At 28.3% G+C, this 24,384-nt stretch overlaps 1 protein-coding gene and 2 long non-coding RNA genes across 4 annotated transcripts in view; all 3 read left to right on the top strand.

Annotated features, from left to right (window-relative positions):
* Dh31-R (Diuretic hormone 31 Receptor) overlaps positions 1-22,494 on the top strand; it is a 147,459-nt gene extending 124,965 nt beyond the window's left edge. Inside the window, exons 10-12 of one of the 2 annotated variants that reach the window (XM_064354762.1) lie at positions 17,575-17,616; positions 19,687-19,767; positions 22,260-22,494. In XM_064354762.1, the coding sequence (XP_064210832.1) occupies positions 17,575-17,616; positions 19,687-19,767; positions 22,260-22,304 (168 nt within the window). In that variant the 3' untranslated portion in view covers positions 22,305-22,494. Of the gene's footprint in view, positions 1-17,574; positions 17,617-19,686; positions 19,777-22,259 lie in introns of both variants that reach the window. The other variant, XM_064354761.1, reaches the window with a different exon arrangement.
* LOC135265344 (uncharacterized) lies at positions 9,844-10,468 on the top strand. The gene is made up of 3 exons (XR_010332971.1): positions 9,844-9,897; positions 9,949-10,048; positions 10,103-10,468. It is a non-coding gene; the product is annotated as an uncharacterized LOC135265344 (long non-coding RNA).
* On the top strand, positions 10,500-11,505 carry LOC135265345 (uncharacterized). Its single transcript, XR_010332972.1, has 2 exons — positions 10,500-10,795; positions 10,862-11,505. It is a non-coding gene; the product is annotated as an uncharacterized LOC135265345 (long non-coding RNA).
* Positions 22,495-24,384: the final 1,890 nt, after the last annotated feature.

The raw sequence follows: 24,384 nt of genomic DNA, 5'->3' as shown, positions 1-24,384 counted from the left end.
AAATAATGTTATTTTTACTTTATTTTTCTTGAACATTATGTGAGCTACATTTTTAAACTTTTTTCTAAAAGTTTGCCAAATTCGACTGAAACATCCTTAAGTTTACTCAAAATGTCAATTTTTCAGCAAGAAACTTAAATATTATTCTCAGAAAAAACAAGATCATTTAGTTATTTCACTAGGCGTGGGTTTACAGAAAGCAAGATTAAAATTTAACCAGAAAAAATTATTGGTTATTTAGGGCGGGGAGTAATTAAATGTTATATTTTTTGCGACGTTTTGTTTTTTATTAAATCTTCATTAGGCTACTTACCTATATGTGCCATGTCAGTTTCAAAGACGTATAATTATTGCACTCTGACGAAGGTTTAATGAAAATCGAAACGTCGCGATAAATATAAATTTTAATGACTCTCTTTCCTAAATAACCAGTAATAATCTTTTCTTGTTATAATTTTCAAGAGAATAAATGTCACTTCAAAATTAAAATTTAATTTAAGATTAAACTAATTTGAATTAAGTTGCCATTTAAAATGCATTGACAAATGTCAAAAAATTTCGAATTAAATTTTAATTGCGATTAAAATGTACTATAAACCGGCTTCAGACCTGGCAGAAAATAACTAAATTGCATTAAAAAGACATTGCTTTTGCTTTTTCCTTCTGTGATAGCCTTTTTGATGCTAGAAGCAAAATTACTTTGTAATTATTTTTAAAAACGATTTAAAAAAATTACGTATTCGGCAAATACATAGAGCTAAACCTTGCCTTTTTGAGTAGATAATAGTTTTTTAAAGTAAGAATTGTATTTCTTCGATTGAAGAGTCACTAATGTAAATCATATGTATATATGATATGTATAGCTATTTTAACCTTTGTATACAACACGTATATGGCTTTGTTTTTGAAATGGAAACTTAGTTACTTTGCAAAAACTTGCAAAACAAAAATATTTTGCCAGTTTTAGTTACTTTTTTGAGCGAAGTTTAAGACATTTAATCTTTTTGACAAGTTTTTTGTTCTAAAATCTAAGTTTTTTAGTCATACTTTGTTAAAACAGACAAAAAGAAAAAAGAAAGTTTTTCTAAATCTTAGCAAAAATTTAAGTTTCTAAAAATGCTTGAAAATTTTAAAAAAGTTTTAAATTAAATCTGGTAATCTGTAAGTTATTTGTAAGAGAAAATGTAAGACATTTAACTAAAGCTAAGACAAATTCATGTTTTTATTTATACCTAGTCCTTCGAGCTTAAAAAATATTTTTCTGTTGGCACCATTTTAAGCCTTCTTTCTTCTAGATTATAAACACTATTTTAAAACACGCTTTCTATGGCAACGTGTTTTAAATTAAAATGTTTTTAACTATTTTATTGTAACAGTAAAGAAAATAAATGATAATAAAACTTAAAAACTTTATACAGTTAGCACCAATTCCAAAAAAATTCCACCAAGATAGCAACAATTTCTACTATTTCTAGTAATTCCAGATGAATTTCGACAATTCAAACTATTCCTTTAGTAAAAAATCGTTATCGTAATACCAACTTAATTTTTGTATTTCTAAAGTTGTTTCTAAAAATCAAAATTAATTCTATGAATTTCGAAAAAGATAAATAATTTTAGACATTTCACAAAACAACCAGTAATTTACAGATGATTTTAGTAATACCTACACAAAAACAACCATAGGTAATTTTGATAATTCCAAATAATTCTAAACAATTTCGATTTCATTCTAAATATTTCACAGTTAATGGTGCTTCAGCACTTCAGGTTTCGTTAATATTAAACTCGAGTTCTTGTGTGGGTATCATTTTCTTTTTCGTTATTTTTATACATTATTATACGCATTTATTAATTATTTAATATTTATTTTAAATTATTTTCAAATTTGTGAAACGAAATTTTTTCTCATCATAAGCTTTTAGGAGCAGATGTTTTATAAAGAGTATTTTTTATGTATTATGTAAAATAAAAACAACAATATTTTCTTAGGAACGTAGACTATAAGTGTTTTAACTTGTTAAATTTAAAAAAGCTATTTTTGTTTGAAAAAGAATGACTTCCATCTAATTTCAAGAAGTTTAATAAATCAGATACGGTACATCAGTAGCTACTAAATTATTGCTCATTTTAATAGTCTAACATTTTCCCGAATATTTAGTGGAATTAACTTTGCTATCCTAATCCGAATTTCTAATACAATTATTAGTTGTATGTTATGTCTCTTTGAATCAAAAAAAAATATTTCTATAACTTTGTTAAAAATTTTCTTCAAAGTTTACCTTTTCGTTTTTGAAGAAATTTTGACAAAAATAAAGCCATAATTAAATCGCTTTGTTGGTTTTATCGTTTTAGTTCGTTTAGTCAAGTAAGCCCTTGAGTCTGTTTTTGAGCTAAAAATATAGTATTAAATTTCATAGGCCTTTTTAATTGAGTCTTATAATCTGGCGAAAGTAAATTAAATCTGGCATCTGGCAACTTTTTCAGTTCGATTCTGGTGATTTTTTTTAAATTGACCACACTGACCACAAATTATTTGAAAAACGTTATATTTATAATACGTATACGACATTTAATTGAACCGAAAGACAAACTCATGTTTTTCAATTAATTATTGGGCCTTCGATCCCAACCAATATTTATTATAATTAGAAGCGAAATTAATAGTTGTTTACATTATTAGTGGGACATGAGCATCATTAGCATCTCGTTCCCTTCCATAAGAACACTGTTTTGTTGCATTAAAATCAATCTGGGAAATCCTATAATAATAATAATGAACTCATGTTGGAAATTTCTTCATTCAGTACATTAGCTGTATTAGAAGCCGATCATAATGTAAGTAAAGGAGATGGGAGCGGCCTAAAATTGAATTAGGTTCGCTTTGGTAAAGGAATAGAGGTGTGAACTGGATAAATAATAAACGGAAAATTTTACATTTATTTTACAAAATGTTTCAAAATTTGGACACTAACTTATTTTCACTAATTTTTACAATAGTAGAAATGTTTACTAAAGCACAGTGTTTGGTAATAATTTTGAGAAAGTAATTCTCTGTTTATTAAAATATATGTTTGTTAAATTTCGTATCATCAAAATATACGTTTGTAAGTTGGAAACTTCTCCTCGATATAACCAATTACCCTCTAATTATTAATTATGTCTCTACAAGGCAACACCTAGTTTACTGCTTCCGGATAATTTTAACTAATAATGGAATTTACTTGCAAGACCCAAGACTTTAATTAAAGGTTTAATTCAATTGAGCATCATTAATTTCAGGACAGGTAGGTAATTTCAACTATGTAGGTGCATACCGACAAAGATAATCAAATATTATTAGGAATCAACGTGAGGAAGTCAAATTCTAGTCTTTGCTTTCTTTGATGTATATTGGGAGTGTTTACTGAACAATAAATCTAAAATGTATTATTTTCTACAATTTAAATACGAATTTAAAAACATGTAAAATCTGTACTTTGTTGTGAAATTAGAAAAGCTTTTCAGTAGAAAACAACATTAAAACAGAAATTGTCATAAATTGCTAAGTTAAGTCAAATACTCTCTAAATTAGAAAGTTTTAAAAAAGCAAAACTAAAACATTGATTTTGATGAATCTAAGGCGTTTTTGATTTTTTGTGTAAAATTTGCTAGAAACACTCAGAATGATTGTCACCAAACAAATATTTAATCCGTAAATTATATCTACGTTTGACAAATTTAAAATGTTTTTCAACAAGAAACTCGTTAAATCCAAAGGACTAAATTGAAAAACTCATTTTTAACTAAAATTTTGACAAAACATGAAGAATTAATTAGTCGTCAAATTAGTGGCGACTTTTAGTGACAAATTCTCGACATTAAAAACAGGATATAAAAAAAAACACAAAATTGTAAAGTAATGTTCTGAATAAAAAAATTCATAAAATTCAAAAAACAAAGCTAAAATAGATTCAAAATGAGTACTCGTAATTAAACCTGGAATATGTTATTTCTAGGATGATTTTGTTGGAAAACATAACTTCTCGTCACCCTATTTAGAAGAGAATATTGTTAATATTTTAGTGTTTATTTGAGAAATCTTTAACAAAATTTACATTAAAACCGACTTCAGCGGTTTAATTTTTCAGAAAAATTTTGAAAGATTCACATTTCTCGGATTATTATTTTACATCAACATGTGACCAAATTTTTGTATAGATTTGCAATCTAAAAAAAAAATTGATCTATGTAGTACGTATTCATATTAAAAGTTTTATACTAAAGTCCAGAGCATTTACATTAAAAAACAGTTAGTTTTTGTATAACAAATATTTGCTCACAACTTTTAGTTAGTTTGTACTATTGTGGAACTGCTTAATTTTGAGAGAATTTTTTTAGATTTGGATTTTTCGGTTCATTTTATGTCAAAAAAAATTGTTACAAGTAGGTGAAAAATTTTGATTTTTAAAATTGAATTAAAAAATAAGTGGGCTAATAAAATTTAATAAAGTTTTAGGCAATTTTTTGTAGTGAAATCAGAGTTATCTGAGTAGATTTGAAACGTACATTAGTAACTGAAAACAAAGTAGAAAAACCAAAAATTCTAAGTCTGAAATGTATTACTTTCTACAAATTTTTCTTAGATAAAATTATTATTAAGAAATATACTCATAAGCTTTTAGAGATTTTGCCAACTATGTTAAAAAATTGTTAAATCAGATTTAAAATGTACTGTTTTTGTGACTTTAGAAAGGTTTTTTACTAAGAAACAACATTAAATCAAAAATTTACAATAAACACTAAATTTAATAAAAAATAACTTGTTTTAATAAATAAAGTTGTTTTTTGCACAAGAAGTTTACTAAATTCAAATGATTTTACTAAAACTAAGCAGAAAAATTGGCAAATGTCTAAATAAGAAGCAGTTTACAAAAAAAATTAAAACAAATAACTCGTTTTAATAAAATGAGCTCGTTTTTCGGTAATAAACTCTTAAATTGGACTGATTCTGAAGAAAACATATAAAAAACTGCTAAACACTTTTTTGTGAACTGAAGAAAGTCTTCTATTATAAAAAACAACATTAAATCAAAAACTGTCAAAAAAAAGGTAAATAAAATCCAACATTAAATCCACTTTTTCAAGACAAACAGATAAAGTCAAGTTTAAAACCCACCAAACTAGTTTTAAAAAATGCCAACCTTAACCCAAACTTGTTCTTTGATTTTTTTAATTTGGAAGAATAGAATTTATTTCCAATTAGAACGTCATTCATTTCGAATAATTTATTATTATCAAATCAAGAAGAAAAATCGCTGTGTCTGAAATCATAAAATTTGCTTTTTTCATAAGATTTAAAGTGCTTTCCAATTAGAAATTCACTTAGTTCTAACGATTTCTAATGCTAAAATAAAGATTAGTTCAATTTGGTGTGAAAAGTATTAATCTCTGTCAATCTAAGAGCGACTTGTAGTAAAAAACTTACTAAATTAGAAATTGTTTACAAAAATGACAAAAAATAGAAAACATTGGTTAAACTCAAAAGATTGTGCCAAAACAAGTTAGAATCTGAAATCTGTTATTTTATACGAAATTCGGATCACTTTTTAGGAAGAAACACATACTCGTACAAACTGTTCCATCTAAACCCCACATTAGAAATATTGGTAGTTCTAATAATGATAGTCATCTGAAAATTTGTATACAACCATAAAATTAAAATTATTTTTTAAACTAACATTAAATGAATTTATTTTGTTTTCATAGGACGGACAATATAATTGTGAACAAAGTTTTGTCGTTTGTTTAATCAAAAATGGTTTTATGGCAAACTATGCGTGGTTAGTAAGATATTTTCTACAATTTCAAAACAACCAACATAACTTGAAAATTATCACAGATAGATACAGGGAATGCTAATACAAATGCAGAAAAAAATTCTCCTCCTTTTAATAAAATAAAAATTGGGACATCCCATTTGAAGAAATTAAGTTATGGATACTTAAAGTTGTCCAAACTTAATCTTAAAATTTTTGAGTTTGTTAACTTCTTTTCCACTTTTGAACACACCGGAGAACAGATATAGGCATTCTCATTTAATTCTGCAAATATAATTCCGAAATCTCTAAAACTAAGAGAGTTACCGATTTTTTAAAAGGCAAGTGCAAATTCAAAATTTTTCAAAAAATCTTAAACATCTCAAAAACTGTTATGTAGAGGGAAAGCTGATAAAAACGGTTTTTACTCAACTAATCCAAAAACGCAGTAAAATTATAGCTTTTTATTTAAAATAAGAAAATTGATAGCGACTTCCGGCATAACCGGAAGTACCGAACCGGAAGTACCGCCATCTTCAAAATTCTTTATTCGAACTTTCAACACTTCTTATGTGGGATTTAGACGAAACAAACTGTATAAAATATTTGAAGGTGAGTATTGCTCACTTTTATTATGCTAACTTGGGAAATTTTTTACAAATCTCAAATTCGAAGGGTTTGGTATTTTAGAAAAATCTTAAAAGTTCCTATCCCAGTCAAATTAGACAAAAATAAGGCGATCGTTGGAAAAAAATTCTTAGAGAGTTGGAATTTTTTTTGTTTTTTTTTACACTTGGGTGTAGTGAAGATGAAAATGCAGCATCTAAAGACGACTCTGAAGACTTATGTGACCCCCCATGTCTCCCCCTTTCTCCTCTAGTGAAGTGTTAGATCTAATAAATTCAGTTTATTGTTAGTTTTTCAAATTGCAAGACATTCACTTTTAAATCACATTTTTTTAAATGGTTATTTCTTTCCAGCCCTATAACTCGCTTGTAGATAGCTCTACAAGAAAAATGTATATGACCATTTTGTAGCAAATTTTATCAGCTTTACTGGTAAGAAGAAAAAAATTCATAGGAGTAACAGTTTCCGAGATATAAGCAAAAAACCAAAAAAAGACTGCTTTAACCCCCTCCCTCTTTTCGAGCATGCCCCAACCTCGGAGACTTTTGATATATGTCTAACCAAGTTTAGAGGAAGCTTTTAAAAAAAAACTCTAACTTTCTAGGAATTTTTTCCACCGATTTATCTAATTTGACTGGGCTATTCCTCAGATCATTTTACAACAACTTTTAATTTTGGGGCCACATCCGTAATCCAAATAAGGTTCGACTGTTTTACAAATTCATTTTTTTTAAATAATTTTATTTTTAAAAATTTCTCGCATTTAAGAAATATTTCCTCGAAACACGAGTTAGTCCCGACATGACTGAGGTATTGCAGAATGTTTAATTTTTCTGGAAAACTTACTTTCGAAATCGTCGGCTGGTTTGAAAAATCAAAAAATTTTTTTAAACAGTTTTGATTTTTTGGGCAATAAATTTTGACGAATTTATTGTACAATGTGTTAAAAATGGTTGTTTATAGGATATAAGACTATTGTAGTTTCTGAGTACTGTCATTTTTGTCAAATCTTTAAATTAAGTTTTTATTCAGGTTTTTTGCGTTTTTCTGTAAAGTTGTTTCAAGTGTAGGGTTTATCTTATATTTCCGTGATTTTTGGTGTTGTGTGCTTTTTCGTTTTTAGATCTGAAGCCTTTTTGCATTATTGTGACGGATCTGTCACTTTGACGGCATTTACAATTAAATTAAGCGGCACATTACGTTCAAATTTTATAGATGACTTGATGAACAACCATTTTTGAACACATTGTAAAATACGTTAACGTTGACAAGCAGTTTCTTTGGCATCAACAAATAAATAAATAAACAAATGATAATTTTCTAAACTGTCTTTGTGTTTCAAAAGTAAAACCCCAACTGAATATCATTACATAAACTACAGAAACTCGCTTTGTAAGCTTATTTGCTATAAATGTCAGTTTCCCAACTTTATTCGTAATGTAATAAGATTGTAATCGTTTGACCTAGACAACTTATCTCACCGAATCAATCACAGACATTCATTGACACCCCTTAACCTCGACTTTATCACCATTATCTCCTACTCGAACCCGTGGAAACTAAACATTACCCGACCTTTGTTAAAGAGAATGTCACAGCTATCCTCCTACCCGATTTACTCCAACCACATCCTGTATACCCAGATCAAGTCTTCTACTAATGATGGACGTGTTTAACGAACGAAGATAAAACAAACTTCGTCTCGCTTAAAAGCTGATAGCTGAACTAGAAAAGCACACAAATTAATCGGTTTTAAGTTCAGGATGGTCACAGCCATTTACAAAAACTGTTGAGCAAAAAAAATTTACAAAACGTGATCATAAAACTGTATTAATTTACAACCTCGGTGATTTATTAATCCCAAAATGAATAAAACATTATTAGGAATGAAAGCAGAAATTCAGATTGAAATCCCCTTGTTTTCAAATCAAAAAGTGGGTCAGATACTCAATTAAAAATAATAGAGTCGAACAGAAGTGGAATGATAATTTTTCGCGGTACAGCGTAACAAGCTCACATTTCTCGTATGTTTTTAATGTATCAGGGGGAATTTTACGATTTCCCATTTAATCAGTCTGGACTCGATGTGGAGAGAATTTTACAGTTGTAGCTAATGAGAAATATCGTAGTGCAGAATCGTGTGTAGGAAATTAGAAATAAAAGCTGACAAGGTTCTAATTGAATAGTTGTTATTATTGTGAATATCGGGTGATTCAAAAATATGTGGCATAATTTTAACCACGAATACCCCTCTAAAAATGAAAATAGTAGGGATAGTATTTACTGACCCACCTCAAAAAATAGGAAAATTACAATTTTTCAGAAATTGGTATGGAAAAATGGTTTTTTGAAAATATTTTTGTTACCGTTCATGCGATTATTATGAAATTTTGCATGCCAAGAGACACAAAGACGCCCTTTGATATGGTGTAAATGGAAATCTTGTAAAAGCTATACATTTCCGGTGACAGGGGGGCCCTTCCAGTTTTTAGGTGCTAACTCAATTTTTCGGCCTATAAACACGTATTTTTGATATCAACAATCAAAAGCCCAATTATTTTTTAATAAAAAAGGTACTCTTGCTTCATGTCGTCAAACTGTACCGTTCTCTAGTTATTTGGGATTAAACTAAACTCTACACTGCACTGCAGAATAGAAAAGTATAAATTTTGAGCGTACCATTACCTTGGAAACTGTCGACTAAGAATGACACAGCTGTCATTGCTGTCACATTTGATGTCAATTTCATTTAATCCAAAGTGAATTTTGATTATTTCTTGATGATAATAGTAAAAGACATGATTATGTGTTGGAAGAAATAATGCATGAGCTAGCGATAGCCATCCCGGCATCACAACTTGATCTGAGACTACACCACAAGGTTTTCACACCGTAAAACGATTTTCCCTCCAAATTGCTGGTTTTATCAATACTTCACTACTTGCATTATAAAACTATAATCCAAATGAAGAATTAAAACGATCAGAGACCAAGAGCACAACCTCATCTGTAACAAATCACAAAATAAAGTCTTATCAACTATTTGTAATGCCATTGTTGCAATTTTTCTTTAATAGGAAGTTAATTTGATCCACAAAAGAATAACGCACGGCTTAATGTTTATTTACATTTTTAAAAATTACAAGAGCTTCGACAACAATGAGCACAAAAGCAACAAATGCCGCCAGCGTGCTAATTGGCGCCAGTGCTATTTTTCATAAGCGCGAATATCAAAGAAAATATGAATGATGAAGTCAATGTTTTTTTATTAAACAACAATAATAACCTGGATCATTTTTTTAAATGACTTACCAGTATGGGGTGATCAGGGCATCATTTCCAAATACTAAAAGAATTTTTTTATTGTTATGACTTTATGATTTGTTTTTCGCGCTTACGAAAAATAGCACAGGCGCCAGCTAGCGCGCTAGCGGCATTTGTTGCTTTCATGCTTATTGTTGTTGAAGTTCTTGTAATTTTTAAAAATGTAAATAAACATTAAACCGTGCGTTATTCTTTGCAGGTTTCAACAACCTGTGGATTAAATTACCTTCCTATTAAAGAAAAATTGCAATAATGGTACTATAAATGGTTGATAAGATTTTATTTTGTGATTTGTTACAGTTGAGGTTATGTTCTTGGTCTCTGATCGATTTAATCCTTTATTTGGGTTATAGATAGTTTTATAATGCAAGTATTGAAATATTGATAAAAACAGCGATTTGGAGGGAAAATCGTTTTGTGGTGGTGTGGCATCAGATCAAGTTGTGATGCCGGGACGGCTACCGCTAGCTCATGCATTATTTCTTCCAACACATAATCGTGTCTTTAACCATTATCATCAAGAAATAATCAAACTTGGTAATTTTTTACTTTAACTACTTCTGGATTTTCAAGCTGAAACTTACGCCAAACGATTCCTCTGAGTGCCCTGATGACCGTACACTATGAATTTTCTTGTGCAAATTGAAAATAACATTACAAAAATAATTTTTATTTTCACTCATTTCACTTGAATCGCCATTTTTGTTGATTTTAAGGGATACAACGTTCGCCACCAAGGTGTGCATGCGTTGCGTGTGCTTATTTCTGATTGGTTGTTATTGTTTAGCTTCAACAGGTAAGAATCGCACCTGCGTGTTTGTTATGATTATAACACCTTCGGGTATTCCCAGAATGAATTTAAATGACGTATTATACCTTTTTCATTAAAAAGTAGGTGTATTTTTTCATATTTTGCAATTTGAATTTATGTCTCTGTGCTCTGATTGGCTGATTGACGGAAGTGGGGATGCATTCCCGCATTTCCCTTCATGCAATTTACCAACAACACCACTCCATTACTATTTTACTTACTAGTGGTGAACAAGGTATTTTTTTGTGAGTGCTACGTTCTTGAGGTTAATTTACCAATCGTGGTGTGTATTTCCTTTTAGTTAGCTGGTGCGCAGCCCCAGCCTCCGGCCACGAACTGTACGGCACCCTAGCTCCATAAAAAACACTATTCCACGTGTCGAGTTCCACGTTTTCGAGTTTAATTGGTCGTGGGGTATGTTTCCTTTTAGTTAACTGGGGCGAAGCCCCAGCCACGCGCAACATAGTTCCGTAAAAACCACTATTCCACGTTTCGAGTTCCACGGTTTCGAGTTTAATTGTTCGTGGGGTATGTTTATTTTTAGTTTGCTGGGGCGAAGCCCCAGCCTGTACCCTACGACCTGTACGCGCTGTAGCTCCATAAAAATCACTATTCCACGTTTCGAGTTCAACATTTTCGAGTTTAATCGTCCGTGGGGTATGTTTATTTTTAGGTCGCTGGGGCGAAGCCCCAGCCTGTGGGCTATCATCTGTAGGCGCCTTGCCTCATTTATAGTTATATTTACGGCTAATATCATTTATTAGAGTGTTAATAAAATTTAAAAAGTCTAGGTCAAGGTCATTCAAAGTCGAATTTTTCGAAAACGGGGCATTTGCACAAACTTTCATGGTCATATCTTTGATCTAGAGGCTTTTTAAAGCAAAATGCAAAAAAAAATTTTTCAAAAATCCAGAAGTAGCTAAAGTAAAAATTTACCTCAAACTTTACTTTAGATTAAATGAAATTGACATCAAATGTGACAGCAATGACAGCTGTGTCATTCTTAGTCGACAGTTTCCAAGGTAATGGTATGCTCAAAATTTATACTTTTTTATTCTGCACTGCGGTGTAGAGTTTAGTTTAATCCCAAATAACTCGAGAACGGTACATTTTGACGATATGAAGCAAGAGTTCCTTTTTTATTAAAAAATAATTGAGCTTTTGATTTTTGGTATCAAAAATACGTGTTTATAGGCCGAAAAATTGAGTTAGCACCTAAAAACTGGAAGGGCCCCCTTGTCACCGGAAATGTATAGCTTTTACAAGATTTCCATTTACACCATATCAAAGAGCGTCTTTGTGTCTCTTGACATGCAAAATTTCATAATAATCGCATGAACGGTAACAAAAATATTTTCAAAAAACCATTTTTCCATACCAATTTTTGAAAAATTGTAATTTTCCAATTTTTTGTGGTGGGTCAGTAAATATTATCCTATTTATTCTTAATTGTAGAGGGGTATTCGTGGTTAAAATTATGCCACATATTTTTGAATCACCCGATATAATAATATTGCTAATACGATATGTTTATATGTTATTGTTTATAAACATTGGTTATGGTTTAATAAATGTAAAAAATAATGTCGCGAATTGACTCCAATTCGTGGGTTTTTCATCGAAAAACTACGGTTTACCTATTTAATATATTTTTATGGAAAAAAATGTGTGATACAACTCATTTCAATCAAACATAGGGACAGAGAAATTAAGTATCGAGAAAAGTGACTTATTAAGTGAGTTAGTTGTTTTTTTATGTGAATGTGCAATCTATAGTGAAAAAAGTGGACGTACTGCAACAATATATAATCTCAAAAAACATAGATAGATAGATACTATGTCTGTCTGAAACTTGGTTGACAACGGAAACTGTTCATTTTGATAATTATAAATTGGTCAATTCATTTAGTAGCTCTAAATACAAAAGTGGAGGTGTTTGCATTTATGTTAAAAATGAAATAAGTGTGAAGCCATGTAATTTGCACAGTGTAGAATTAGATGCAGAATTTGCAGGAGTAAGATTAAAAACTTTAGATATTTATATTTTATGTACATACAGATCGTCTTCCGGAAGTTTAGAAATATTTCATGACACTCTACACAAGAATATAGATGTGTAATTCTTAAAAAACAATTTAAGTATTGTGGGTGATTTTAATATTAATTTTAATTTAGAATCGACAGATTCTAAGCATTGTAAAAGTATTTTTTATCATATAATATGTATGAAATGGTTCAAGAAAACACAAGAATAACCACACGCAGTAAAACAAGAATAGACAATGTTAATAAAACTGATGCAGTAAAAAACATTAGAATTTTAAATGAACAAAACAAAATAAAATTTAAAAATGCTAGAGCTAAAACGTGTTGGCAAAAAGTATATGCATGTAATCGCAATGACATGAATGCCCAGTGGAGCAATTTTATAAATATTTTCAATGATAAATTTAATGTTTTCCTCTAAAACAAATAAAAGAAAAAAAACAAAAGAATATTTATAAAAATAATCCTAATGTAAAATATTATAAATATTACCTAGATTTGTTATCTGTGTGACGAGAAATATGTTATTTTTTATAAGTATTTGAAAAAAAATACGACATGGCTCTACAAGCGGCACATAAAAATAACAATGGACAACGAATTCAAAATGCAGAAAATAAATCAAAATGTGCTTGGAATATTGTTAACAAAATTTGTGGCAGAAGTAAAAAATGTTGTGAAATTCAAATCGAAGGTGATCCTAAGCAGATTGTTAATGAGATTAACTAGTATTTCATTAATTTAGCGCTTTTGGTACGAAGTAAGTCAAATAATAATACGATCTCATCCATTGCTAAAACTATGTACATATACCCAGTTACTAGTCAATAAATTATTACCATAATTCAAAATTTAAAAAATAAGAAAAGTACAGGCTTTGACGAAATATCTAATAACATAATTAAATACTGCAATGAAGAAATTAGCGCACCTTTATCTTTTGTTATTCAAAACTATTTGGATTAAGGAATTTTTCCAGAACAATTAAAACGAGCGCAAGTTCTTCCTATGTACAAAAAAGGTGTCCCAACTTAATATCAAATTATAGGCCAATAAGTCTGTTGTCATCGTTTTCCAAAATTTTTTTAAACTGTTATATCTTTCAGAATTACTAACTTTTTAATGAAATTTCAGTTAATGAATTCATCCCAACACGGGTACATTAAAGAGAAATCTGTTGACTCAGCTACATTTAGCTTCACTAATGCTCTGTTAGATAAATTAGAAGAAAAAAGGTGGTTCTTGGAATTTTCTTAGATTTCTCCAAAGCCTTCGATTGTCTAGATCATAGCATCCTAATAAGTAAATTAAAGAAATACGGCATGAGAGGAATTATGTTAAAGTTGATCACATCTTATCTTAATAATAGGTATCAGCAGGTCTCAATAACAAAAAACAGTACTGTATATACATCAAATAAACTTCTAATTAAACAAGGTGTACCTCAAGGTAGTATACTAGGGTCTTTATTTTTGTAATTTATATAAACGACCTATTAAACATTTTAACAGCCTCAGACAACAATAGTGCAATTAACTTAGCTGATGACACAAACATATTAATTTGGGGTGAAAATATGACAGATACAGTGAAAGAAGCAAAGATTTGCATGAATAAGGTAATAAACTGTACTAAAGAAAATAAATTAGTGTTAAATTTTGAAATAACCTACGGCATTCATTTTGCAATATGTAATCAGAAGAATACAGAGAAACCGAATAAAATTGTAATATCATCTAAAGAAATTGAATTAATAGAGAAAACTAATTTTCTGGGAATATGCATTGACCATAAGTTAAGCTGGACTAATCATATAAATAATTTATTAAAAAAATTAAATTTAGTACATTTTACAATACGTGTTTTAAAAAAATATATTAACATTGAACAACTAAGAATAGTATACTTCGCAAATTTTCAATCATTACTAAGCCACGGTATAATATTTTGGGAGCAAAGTGGAAAGATAGCAAAAGTATTTGTTGCTCAAAAACAAGTCATGAGAACTATGTTTAACTTAAAATATAATGAAACTTGTAGAAACATCTTTAAAAGCAATAATTTTTGGACAGTAACTGGTTTATACTTATATAGATTACTTTTATTTTTCTTTAAACAGAATCTACTTTTTAATGTCACTAACGACCATAAGTACAACACTCGCAAAGTAGACTTAGAGTATCCAAGACACAATCTTACGCTGACAGAAAAAATTGTTATTATGCAGGAATAAAACTATACAATAGTTTACCTGTGCATCTATGCACACCTTGTAATTTAAATTCATTTAAAAAGAAAATATTTGACTACATTTTGGATTTCGAACCATATACTTTAAATGAATTCTATAATTGACAGGTTTTTTGACTTATGTTTCAAAATTATTTTTAAGTTATTGTTATTTCTGTGTATAATATTGACGTTATTTGTATCAATTTTGTTACAACATCTGTATAAATTAATAGAAATAAATTATTGTTATTATTGTTATTATTTTTTTTACAAAAGCCTTTAAATACAATAAGCATTAATCATTTTTTAGATTTTGCCAAAAAACTTGGAAATACAGAATAAAACTTTTTGTAATAATGATTTACCTTCAAAATTATTTATTTTTACAAAGAAAATATTCAAGGGAAATAATCTAAAATAATGTCAAAATTATATTAAAACTGGAACTTTGTTAGTTAAATACAGGTCCTGTGCTTTTCTGAGAAAAAATTTCTGTAAAGACTATCAGATTAAAAATCATCGTAAGTCTATCCTTTAGTTTGGAAATTAGAAAAAAACACTCTTAATTTTTTTTCTCATTTTCAAAAAATTTAAGATCGTGGAAGAAAACTAAAAACACCCTGAAATCTGTTGACAAAATATATAAAGCGTGTTAGGAAATGATTTAGCAAAAATTTAAATGTAGATAGAGAATTGCAAGGCAAATCGATTAAGCAAAATTGATGTAAATTTTAATTTTATTGTCAAAACAGCAGAGGTATATTAACTTGTTGGTCCACTACGTTATTCTACTATTTGAATTTGTGTTTTATTATTAAATTTTCAAAAAAAAACAAAAATGTTTTTTGCCAGGACCGGGATTCAAACTTCCCACACAAATGAATATGTTAGCCAAAATTTTGAAAAATTCTTAAAACGCCTATGCGCCATCATCTCCATTTTGTTTAATGAAAAAATTAACTGCTAAAGTACTAATAAACTACCATAAGACAAACACTGGTTCTCAACAGGTGGGTTTAAAATGATATAAGGGTTTTTAACTCGTCTGATTATGACAAATTGACATACGAAATATTGCTAAGCCATTTCCTAACACCCTGTATATTGAAAAATTTGTAAGTAATAGGTACATTTTTTCTTTTTTTTTTCTTTTATGATACTTATTAAGAGTAAAAGTTTCCCAATTTACCAAATATAGACTTAAATAAAAAATCAAACAAAAGTTCTCTTACATACAAAATGGTTTCAAAAACAAATGTCTCACAAAAATCAGCGTTTGCTAGTAAATATTTTGTAATTTATTCTAAGCATACAAATTTTCTTATTAATTAAAAATTTTAAACTATTAATCGCCATTTTTCGAATTCTAATGTGATTTTAAAAATAATAATAATTTGTTTAAGAGAATACAACTTTTACATACAAATATAAAAAAACAAGACTAAAAGAAGTGAAGCTTCGCGTAAAAATATCTTAAAAATTTTTGCTTTTTGTTTAATTAATTATTTTTTAGAGATAGTGCCAGTTTAAATGAGGATTTTTTGCACAAAACAACATGCAAGTATCGCATATTTTAAAATGACATACAAATTAATAGTGATATAATTAATTCAATTTTTACTTTAATTATAAAGAACTGCAAAAACAGAGAGAAAAAATTTCAAGCATATAGAAAATATGAAATATTTAACAGCAAACGCTGAATTCTGAAATATTTAGTTTTTGAGACGCCTTGTATAAATAAGTTTTCAAATTTAAAAAAATATAAAAAACATTGCGATGAAATGGAAATTTCAGAGCACTTAATTCCATTTTACAATTTTGACACTGCCAGCATTTTAAATACAGTAATTACATTTTCAATGAATATTTATCTAAAATTTATCTAACAATAACTCGTTCTAGAAACCGGAAGTTAATTATAATAAGATTTCAAATTCGAGATTAATTTTAACAAACAAAAAAAGGCAAAATACAAATAAAGTTTATATAGCTTAAAATGAGATATAAAATTAATGAAAAAAATGAAAGTAATAATCACTTTATAAACGAAACTCAAAAATCAAAGTTTAGATTTTTTGTTACGTTACTATTTATTTGAATGTAATTGGCACTGTTACATTTTTCTATTGTACATATTTTTTTTCTTTATTCGCTCAATTTAATTTTTTTTTATATTTTATTGAGAACAACTCGCCTATCAAATCCACTTACAAACTTTTGTTGTAATTTTGCATTAAATTGGGCAAAAAACGCCAATAACAAAAACAAAAAATTAACACTAATTGAATAAATATACAAAAATAAATAAGTATATAAGTATAATAAAACTTGGGATTATACATTCTTGAAGTTAAATTTTGAGCCCATTTGGTACAACCGTAAGGAAACAATTATTTCATTTCGCTAGATATTTGCATTGTGTGTTTATTCGCACTCATCATCGTATTACACGAGTCAATTATCAAACCCTTTTAACTACACTGTTTTATCTGTAGCTATTATATTTGCAATGTTATCAGCTGTTCACATAACTGGACTTCCTACTATATAATTGATGTAATTTCCGGTGAAATGAAACACTATGCTGATGAGAACCCTTTACATTATTTATACTTCACGTAATATTTTAAAACGAGCTGGTCATGAAGGAACGGTCTAAAAATAAACTTAAAATTTTTAGTTAGTTTTAAATATAAATACATTGAAATAATTCAATTGTTCGATTTGTTGCAGGGTCTTTGTGTGGCTATTCTGTTCTGCTTCTGTAACGGAGAGGTAAGTAAAATACTACCAAATAAAATTTGTGTAACGGAGAGTAAACAAATTTAAAATTGTATTGTTAGGTATACATTGATAAGTAAATAATTGATGAAGCACTTTGTGTGTTAATTTGTGCTATAACTAGCTCTAGAAAGCTGAAACCTTTTCATTGTTTGTGTTTTATAAATCCTATCCCTTGCAATAATGGATAAACACGAAGAAGGGTCAAATTCAAATTTGATTTAGGACAATGTAAACAACTCAAAAGGGGGTTCATCGATCGTGCTCAAATCACAAGCTTAAACGACATTTTTTAAAAAGTGTTGAACATTTCATGTTTTTACAGCTGACTATTTTTTTACCACATTTCAGGATAGATATTTTCAAAAATTTATTTAATGAAACAAAGTGAAAAAATTGACTATTGGTTACAGATTTGATAGTTAATTTTTTGTCTAATATACAGGGTGACCTAGGGGTGAATAATCGGTCTATAACTTTTTGATTATTTAAAATATTACGATTTTGTTTTTATTATTATATAGGTCGACTTAAAGTCCATAAACTAAAAATATTTTTATTGTACACAGGGTTGTTGTATACAGGGTGGTGAACCAAAGTTATATTTTTTTAAATGGAACACCCTCTATATTTTTGCACAGTTGGAATCTACGCAAAAAAATAATGTAACTTCATATAAACTATTATGTGTCTATCTCTTTTTGTTTCGGAATTATTCAACTTTTCATTATAAAAAGGACCAATTTTTGAAAAATCACTACGAACTCGCCTATGAATATTTTCCGGTAAATTTGCAACAGAAAAATTTAGAATATCCTGTAGTTTTAGGAAATAGTTGACTTTTACTTGAAGCACGGAAATAATTTACAGGGTGTGCCAAAACGCAAAAAGTTGAATAACTCATTTTTTTCAAATGGAACACCTTGTATTTCTTTACATGTATCTATAGCATTTTTATAAGCTTTCTAATGATATGCGGTTTGTATAGCAAATTTACAATATTTCTTAAAGTGTTTAAAAAAACAAAAAATATATTTTTTATTTAGTTTATTAATAATTCTTGATGAGAGAAATTCATTTATGTATCAGGTAATAATTAGATTACTAATGTAATTAGTCACATTAATACATATCAAAAATTAATTACCATTTGACTATCAGATTCTAGGTTCACAAATTTTCTTGTAAGAAAATATATTTTTGTGAAAAATCTCGAAAAATATTTTAAATTTGCAATGCAAACCTCATACCGTTAAAAAGCTTATCAAAAATGCTTTCGAAACATGAAAAAAATACAGGGTGTACCATTTGAAAAAATGAATCATTCAAGTTTTTGCGTTTTGGCACAGCCTGTATATTATCTGCGTGCTTTAACTAAAAGTCGTCCATTTAGTAAAATTACAAGGTATTCTGAATTTTTTTAATGCAAATTTGCTGGAAACATGCGGTAATTTTTCAAAAAATGGTTATTTTTATATCGAAAAGTTGAATAATTTCAAAACGAAAAAAAATAGACCCATAATAGTTTATATAAAGTTACATTATTTTTTTGCGTAGAATCTAATTATGCAGAATTATATAGGGTGTTCTGTTTAAAAAAATGTAACTTTGGTTCACCATCCTGTATACAATACCCTGTGTACAATAAAAATATTTTTAATTTGTGGACTTCAAGTCGATCTATCGCCTAGTAAAAACCGCATGGCTATATTTTAAATAATAAAAAAGTTGTAGACCGATTACGCACCCTTGGGTCAGCCTGTATATGTATTAAGTAATTTAACACAGAAACATTAAATTTTAAGAAAATTTTACCACCTACAACACAAAGATAAAAAGTTTGATAAATTACATAAATATTTTTTTGTTCTTGATACGAATTAAAACAATGTGAACAAAAAACATTCTTAGAAGTAAAGTGATTATTCTAACAATTTAAAAAACTAATTTTGTAGTCTTGAAACAATGCATACTTACACTATTTTGCAATTAATATGCAGGAAGATCAAAAAAAATTTTTCTTCTATTACTGACATCACTGTTATGTGTGGTAATTATTTTCAGGTTATAGCCCAAGTTAAAAGGAAGTGGCGGACTATCATGTTCCGTCCAAGAGCAAATTCTTGCACAGTCACCACCGTATCGGTACGTAAGGTATAACTAACATATACTAATATTAAGCTTAATTCTCACAAAACACAACATACCAAAGAAAACACCTAAACAACATAATTTTTCGAAATTGTTTTAATTCCAAAATAATAGTTGGTAATAACAAAGTATAGGAGATACTGACAATAAATTATAATTTTCACAAACATTCAAAAAAACCGAAAAACTTCACACGAACTTATCGAATTTTGATGTTAGATAAGTCTTCTAGAAATAGGTTAGTGTCATTCTAAAATAAACGATGATTTAATAATATTTTGTGCAAAAAACACTTAAATGTGTTCTCTTTTGCACCAAAATTCCGTTGGTTTATATTTTTTGCACAATATTAGGCATCGTTTTTTTTGGAATAACTTAGAAGCATGCAAACTCTGATTTTTGTGATTATTATTAGATTTGGAGTTATACTTTTACGGAACTCACCTTGTATTTTAAGACAAAGTATTACCTGCATGCTTCGTCAAAAATTGTATAGAGTTTAAAATTTTGGGTACTTTGTGTTACTACAAAGATTACTTTCGCCAGATCATAAGACTTGATTTAAATAGAAAAATTTAATAAATTTTAGCAAAATATTTTTAGTCCAAAAACTTTTTTGAGTAAAATACGAGCTTAAACGGTAAAATCAACAAAAAATGATTAGCGATTTAATTATGGCATTATTTTTGACAAAATGTGTTTAAAAACGAAAATGCAAAATTTGAAGAGAATTTTAAGCAAAGTTTTAGAAATAAAACTACTTTTTAACTCAAAGAGACAAACTGAGCAAATGTACTATAAAATATTGAAGTTAATTCCACTAAATATTTGGAAAAATGCTAGACTGTTAAAATGAGCAATAATTCAGTAGCAATCGCTGTACCCTATCTGATTTATTAGACTTCTTAAGATTAGATGTAAGTCTTTTTTTTAAAATAGCTTTTTTAATTTAAAAAGTTAAAATAGTCTAAAAACATTCGTAGTCTAGGTTCTTAACAAAATATTGTTGATTTTTTTGAAATACTTAATAGCTGTGATAATAGTTATTTATTTAACGAGTTTGAGTGTAAATCGGACGTTTTATTTCACGAGTGGAAACTCGTGGTTTATCATCCACGAGGTGAAATAGATAAACCGATTTACACGAAAACGACTTGAATAAAACATTTTATTCTTCGAAATAGACTTAACAACGTTTAAAATTGTTTTAAATCTATTAAAAATAATCTGACGTTTTGTAATGAAAAATGCCAAACAATTTTCAAAACTTTCTTACGCAAGAAAAACACTGTATATTTTGACAGTCTCAAAGAATAAATATGTTTTAAACATCCTAAGGTTGTGTTTAATTCTCTAATCTAAAAAAACATATATTTTTAATTTTCTATAGTATTTAGATTTATTTTATTTTAATAGTTTTTATTGTTGCATCTAGAGATTTTTTGTTTTTCTGGTTTCGTTTTTGGATCCCATAATTTCTTAGTGTTTCAGTCACACAGTCTTTAAGTTAGTTAGTTTTTTAGCAATTTAGTGTCTTAGTTTTTATATTTCATATTTATTTCCCAAATTTTTGAGTTTTTTTTTGGTTTTTCTGTTTTATAATTCTACTTTTTTAATTTCTACATTTTTTAATATTTATATTTAACAATTAATTAACTTTTTTTATATCTCTTTTTTTTATAATAATGGTTTTTATTTTATTTACAAAACGTATTTTTACTTTCCTTTTTGTAGGACTTCATAAAAAATGTATCCTAAATGTATAATAAGCAAAGGCATAAATATTATAGTTAAAATAGAATTGGTCTTAAAATTAAGCTTTGTGGGACACCGGAGCCCTCTAACTCTGTTACTTTTAACAATATCAAAAAAATTAAAAAAATATTTTATGTATTTTATTTATTTTATTTTATTTTTTATTTATTTTAGGTTAATTGGAACATTTTTTTCTTGCTCTTGCTTATTTTTAATAATTTCGAAAAAACACTTTTTTTATTTTTTTATTTTCTTGGAGGCTGTAAAAATTCTTGAATTCAACGTTTTCAAATTTTCATAAAAATTTACATATGATTTTTGATTAGAATTGAGTAAATATAAGACGAGTCCAACTTTTATTCACTTTGTTACAAAAAACAAAAAGTTTATTTTCTGTCTTCAAACGTGAAGACATGTTACACCACAATCGCATTATTTCCGGTAAAATATTTGCAACACACTTTAACAGATTAACTCCAACGATAACGATACAAATCCAGCCGCTTTCAGCCTATTTTAAGCAGAATAAAGGAGGTAATTATTTATCTTCATTGATCCGCAGACTGTGAAAGCAATTAAATAATACATATTTTCCAAAGTACTGTTCTAGAATTTCAACCTAGAAAAACATTTACAGCAGCAATAAAAGCTGCTCGAAGTAATTACCTTCTTAAAGGCAATCAATTACGAAGTTTCTTTAGTGGCAATTATTTTGTGTGGTCATATTTCAGTTCGTTCGCTCATCGTATCCTGCAAATGGAGAGGAAAAGGTATGACTGGGGGCAATCGGCCGTCGAGCCTCAAACTGGATGGCTGCCCGAAGAGCTTCAACAGTAATCGTCCGAAACATAGGAGAAACAACTGCTCAGTGCGTTTGAAATTGATGAAAATGGACCCAATTGTATTAACATTTTTGTACTATTTATTGTGGTTGTAGGAAAAAATAAATGTTTGTAAAATTCGTAATCGTTTCTTATTATTTTGCCAAAAAGTAATTTCCTGGGTTTCGGGATCTTACAAGGATTTGGCTTGCTTTAAGTATTTATCAACAAAGTCTACAGAAATTGAAACGTTTATCTTCTAACGAAAAGTAAGTCGAAATTAATTAGAGCTTTATCCGGTAAATAAGTCGCAACGTTGGCGTCACATGTAATTTTATTTCACACACACAGCCTGAAATTTAATGTAAAGATTTATTCCCTTCAACATTATTAAAACTTTCCCAATATCTTAAAGTTTTAAATTACTCAATGAATACAGATGGCAATTAAACGAAAAAAGTGAGGGTAAGTATTGATTTTAATTTTCCTTTTTTCATCGTTGATTTCTTCTCAAACCAAAATCCTTTTTCCTGAGAATGAATCGTAATGAGTGGACGACTCGTCAAATTTAAAAGTTAATACTATACTTTAGAAAAGGGCATATTTGTTTTAAAATTTGTGCACGAAGCAGATGTACAGAGAAGGCATTAGTTTGGATCAAACGTAACGAAATTTTCCTGGGGACTTCAGTCTTCATAACGTTACAACAGTTTGATGAAGCCAGTGGCAAACCTTACAATAATAATTATGTTAACAAACATAATTTACTTCAGTTCTTCAGAAACTATAAAAACTTTGCGAGATTCCACAAAAATTACTTCGTTTGGTCGAAAATAACATACAGGGTGACCCAGCAGTGTGTCTATAACTTTTTTACTATTTGAAATATTACCATTCTGTTTTTATTATCCGATAGATCGACTGAAAGTCCACAAACTGAAAACATTTTTATTATAGACATGGTGTTGTATACAGGGTGGTGAACCAAAGTTATATTTTTTTAAATGGAACACCCTATATATTTTTGCATAATTTAATTCTACGCAAAAAATAATGGAACTTTATATAAACTATTATGGGTCTCTCTTTTTCTTTTGGAATTATTCAACTGTTCGTTATAAAAAAGACCCATTTTTGAAAAATCACTGCAAAATCGCTTATAAATATTTTTCGATAAATTTGCAACAGAAAAATTCAGAATATCTTGTATTTTTAGCAAATAGACGACTTTTAATTAAAGCACGCAGATAATATACAGGGTGTGCCAAAACACAAAAAGTTGAATAACTCATTTTTTTCAAATGGAACACTCTGTATTTTATTAAATGTTTTGATATCATTTTTGATAAGCTTTCTAACAGTATAGGGCTTGCATAACAAATTTAAGATATTTTTCGAGATTTTACAAAAGAAAATATTTTATTACAAAATAATTTGTTAGCCTAGAATCTGATAGTCGAATGGTAATTAATTTTTTGATATGTACTAATGTGACTAATTACATTAGTAATCTAATTATTACCTGATACATAAATAAATTTCACTCATCAAGAATTATTATTAAAATAAATAAAAAATATTTTTTATTTTTTTGAACACTTTAAGAAATATTGTAAATTTGCTATACACACGGCATATCATTAGAAAGCTTATGAAAAATGCTATAGATACGTGTAAAGAAATACATGGTGTTCCATTAAAAAAAATGAGTTATTCAATTTTTTGCGTTTTGGCACACCCTGTACATTATTTCCGTGTTTCAAGTAAAAGTCGACTATTTCCTAAAACTACTGGATAATTGGTCTTTTTTATAATGAAAGGTTGAATAATTTTGAAACGAAAAGAGATAGACTTATAATAGTTTAAATAAAGTTACATTATTTTTTGCGTAGAATTCAATTATGCAAAAATATATAGGGTGTTCCATTTAAAAAAATGTAACTTTGGTTTACCACTCTGTATACAACACCCTGTGTACAATAAAAACCTTTTGAGTTTGTGGACTTTAAGTCGCTCTATCGGATAATGAAAACAG

Source organism: Tribolium castaneum, chromosome 2, assembly GCF_031307605.1.
Source record: "Tribolium castaneum strain GA2 chromosome 2, icTriCast1.1, whole genome shotgun sequence".
Lineage (NCBI taxonomy): Eukaryota > Metazoa > Arthropoda > Insecta > Coleoptera > Tenebrionidae > Tribolium > Tribolium castaneum.
The sequence above is the reverse complement of the archived record's forward strand: the minus strand, read 5'-3'. Positions and strand labels throughout refer to the sequence as shown.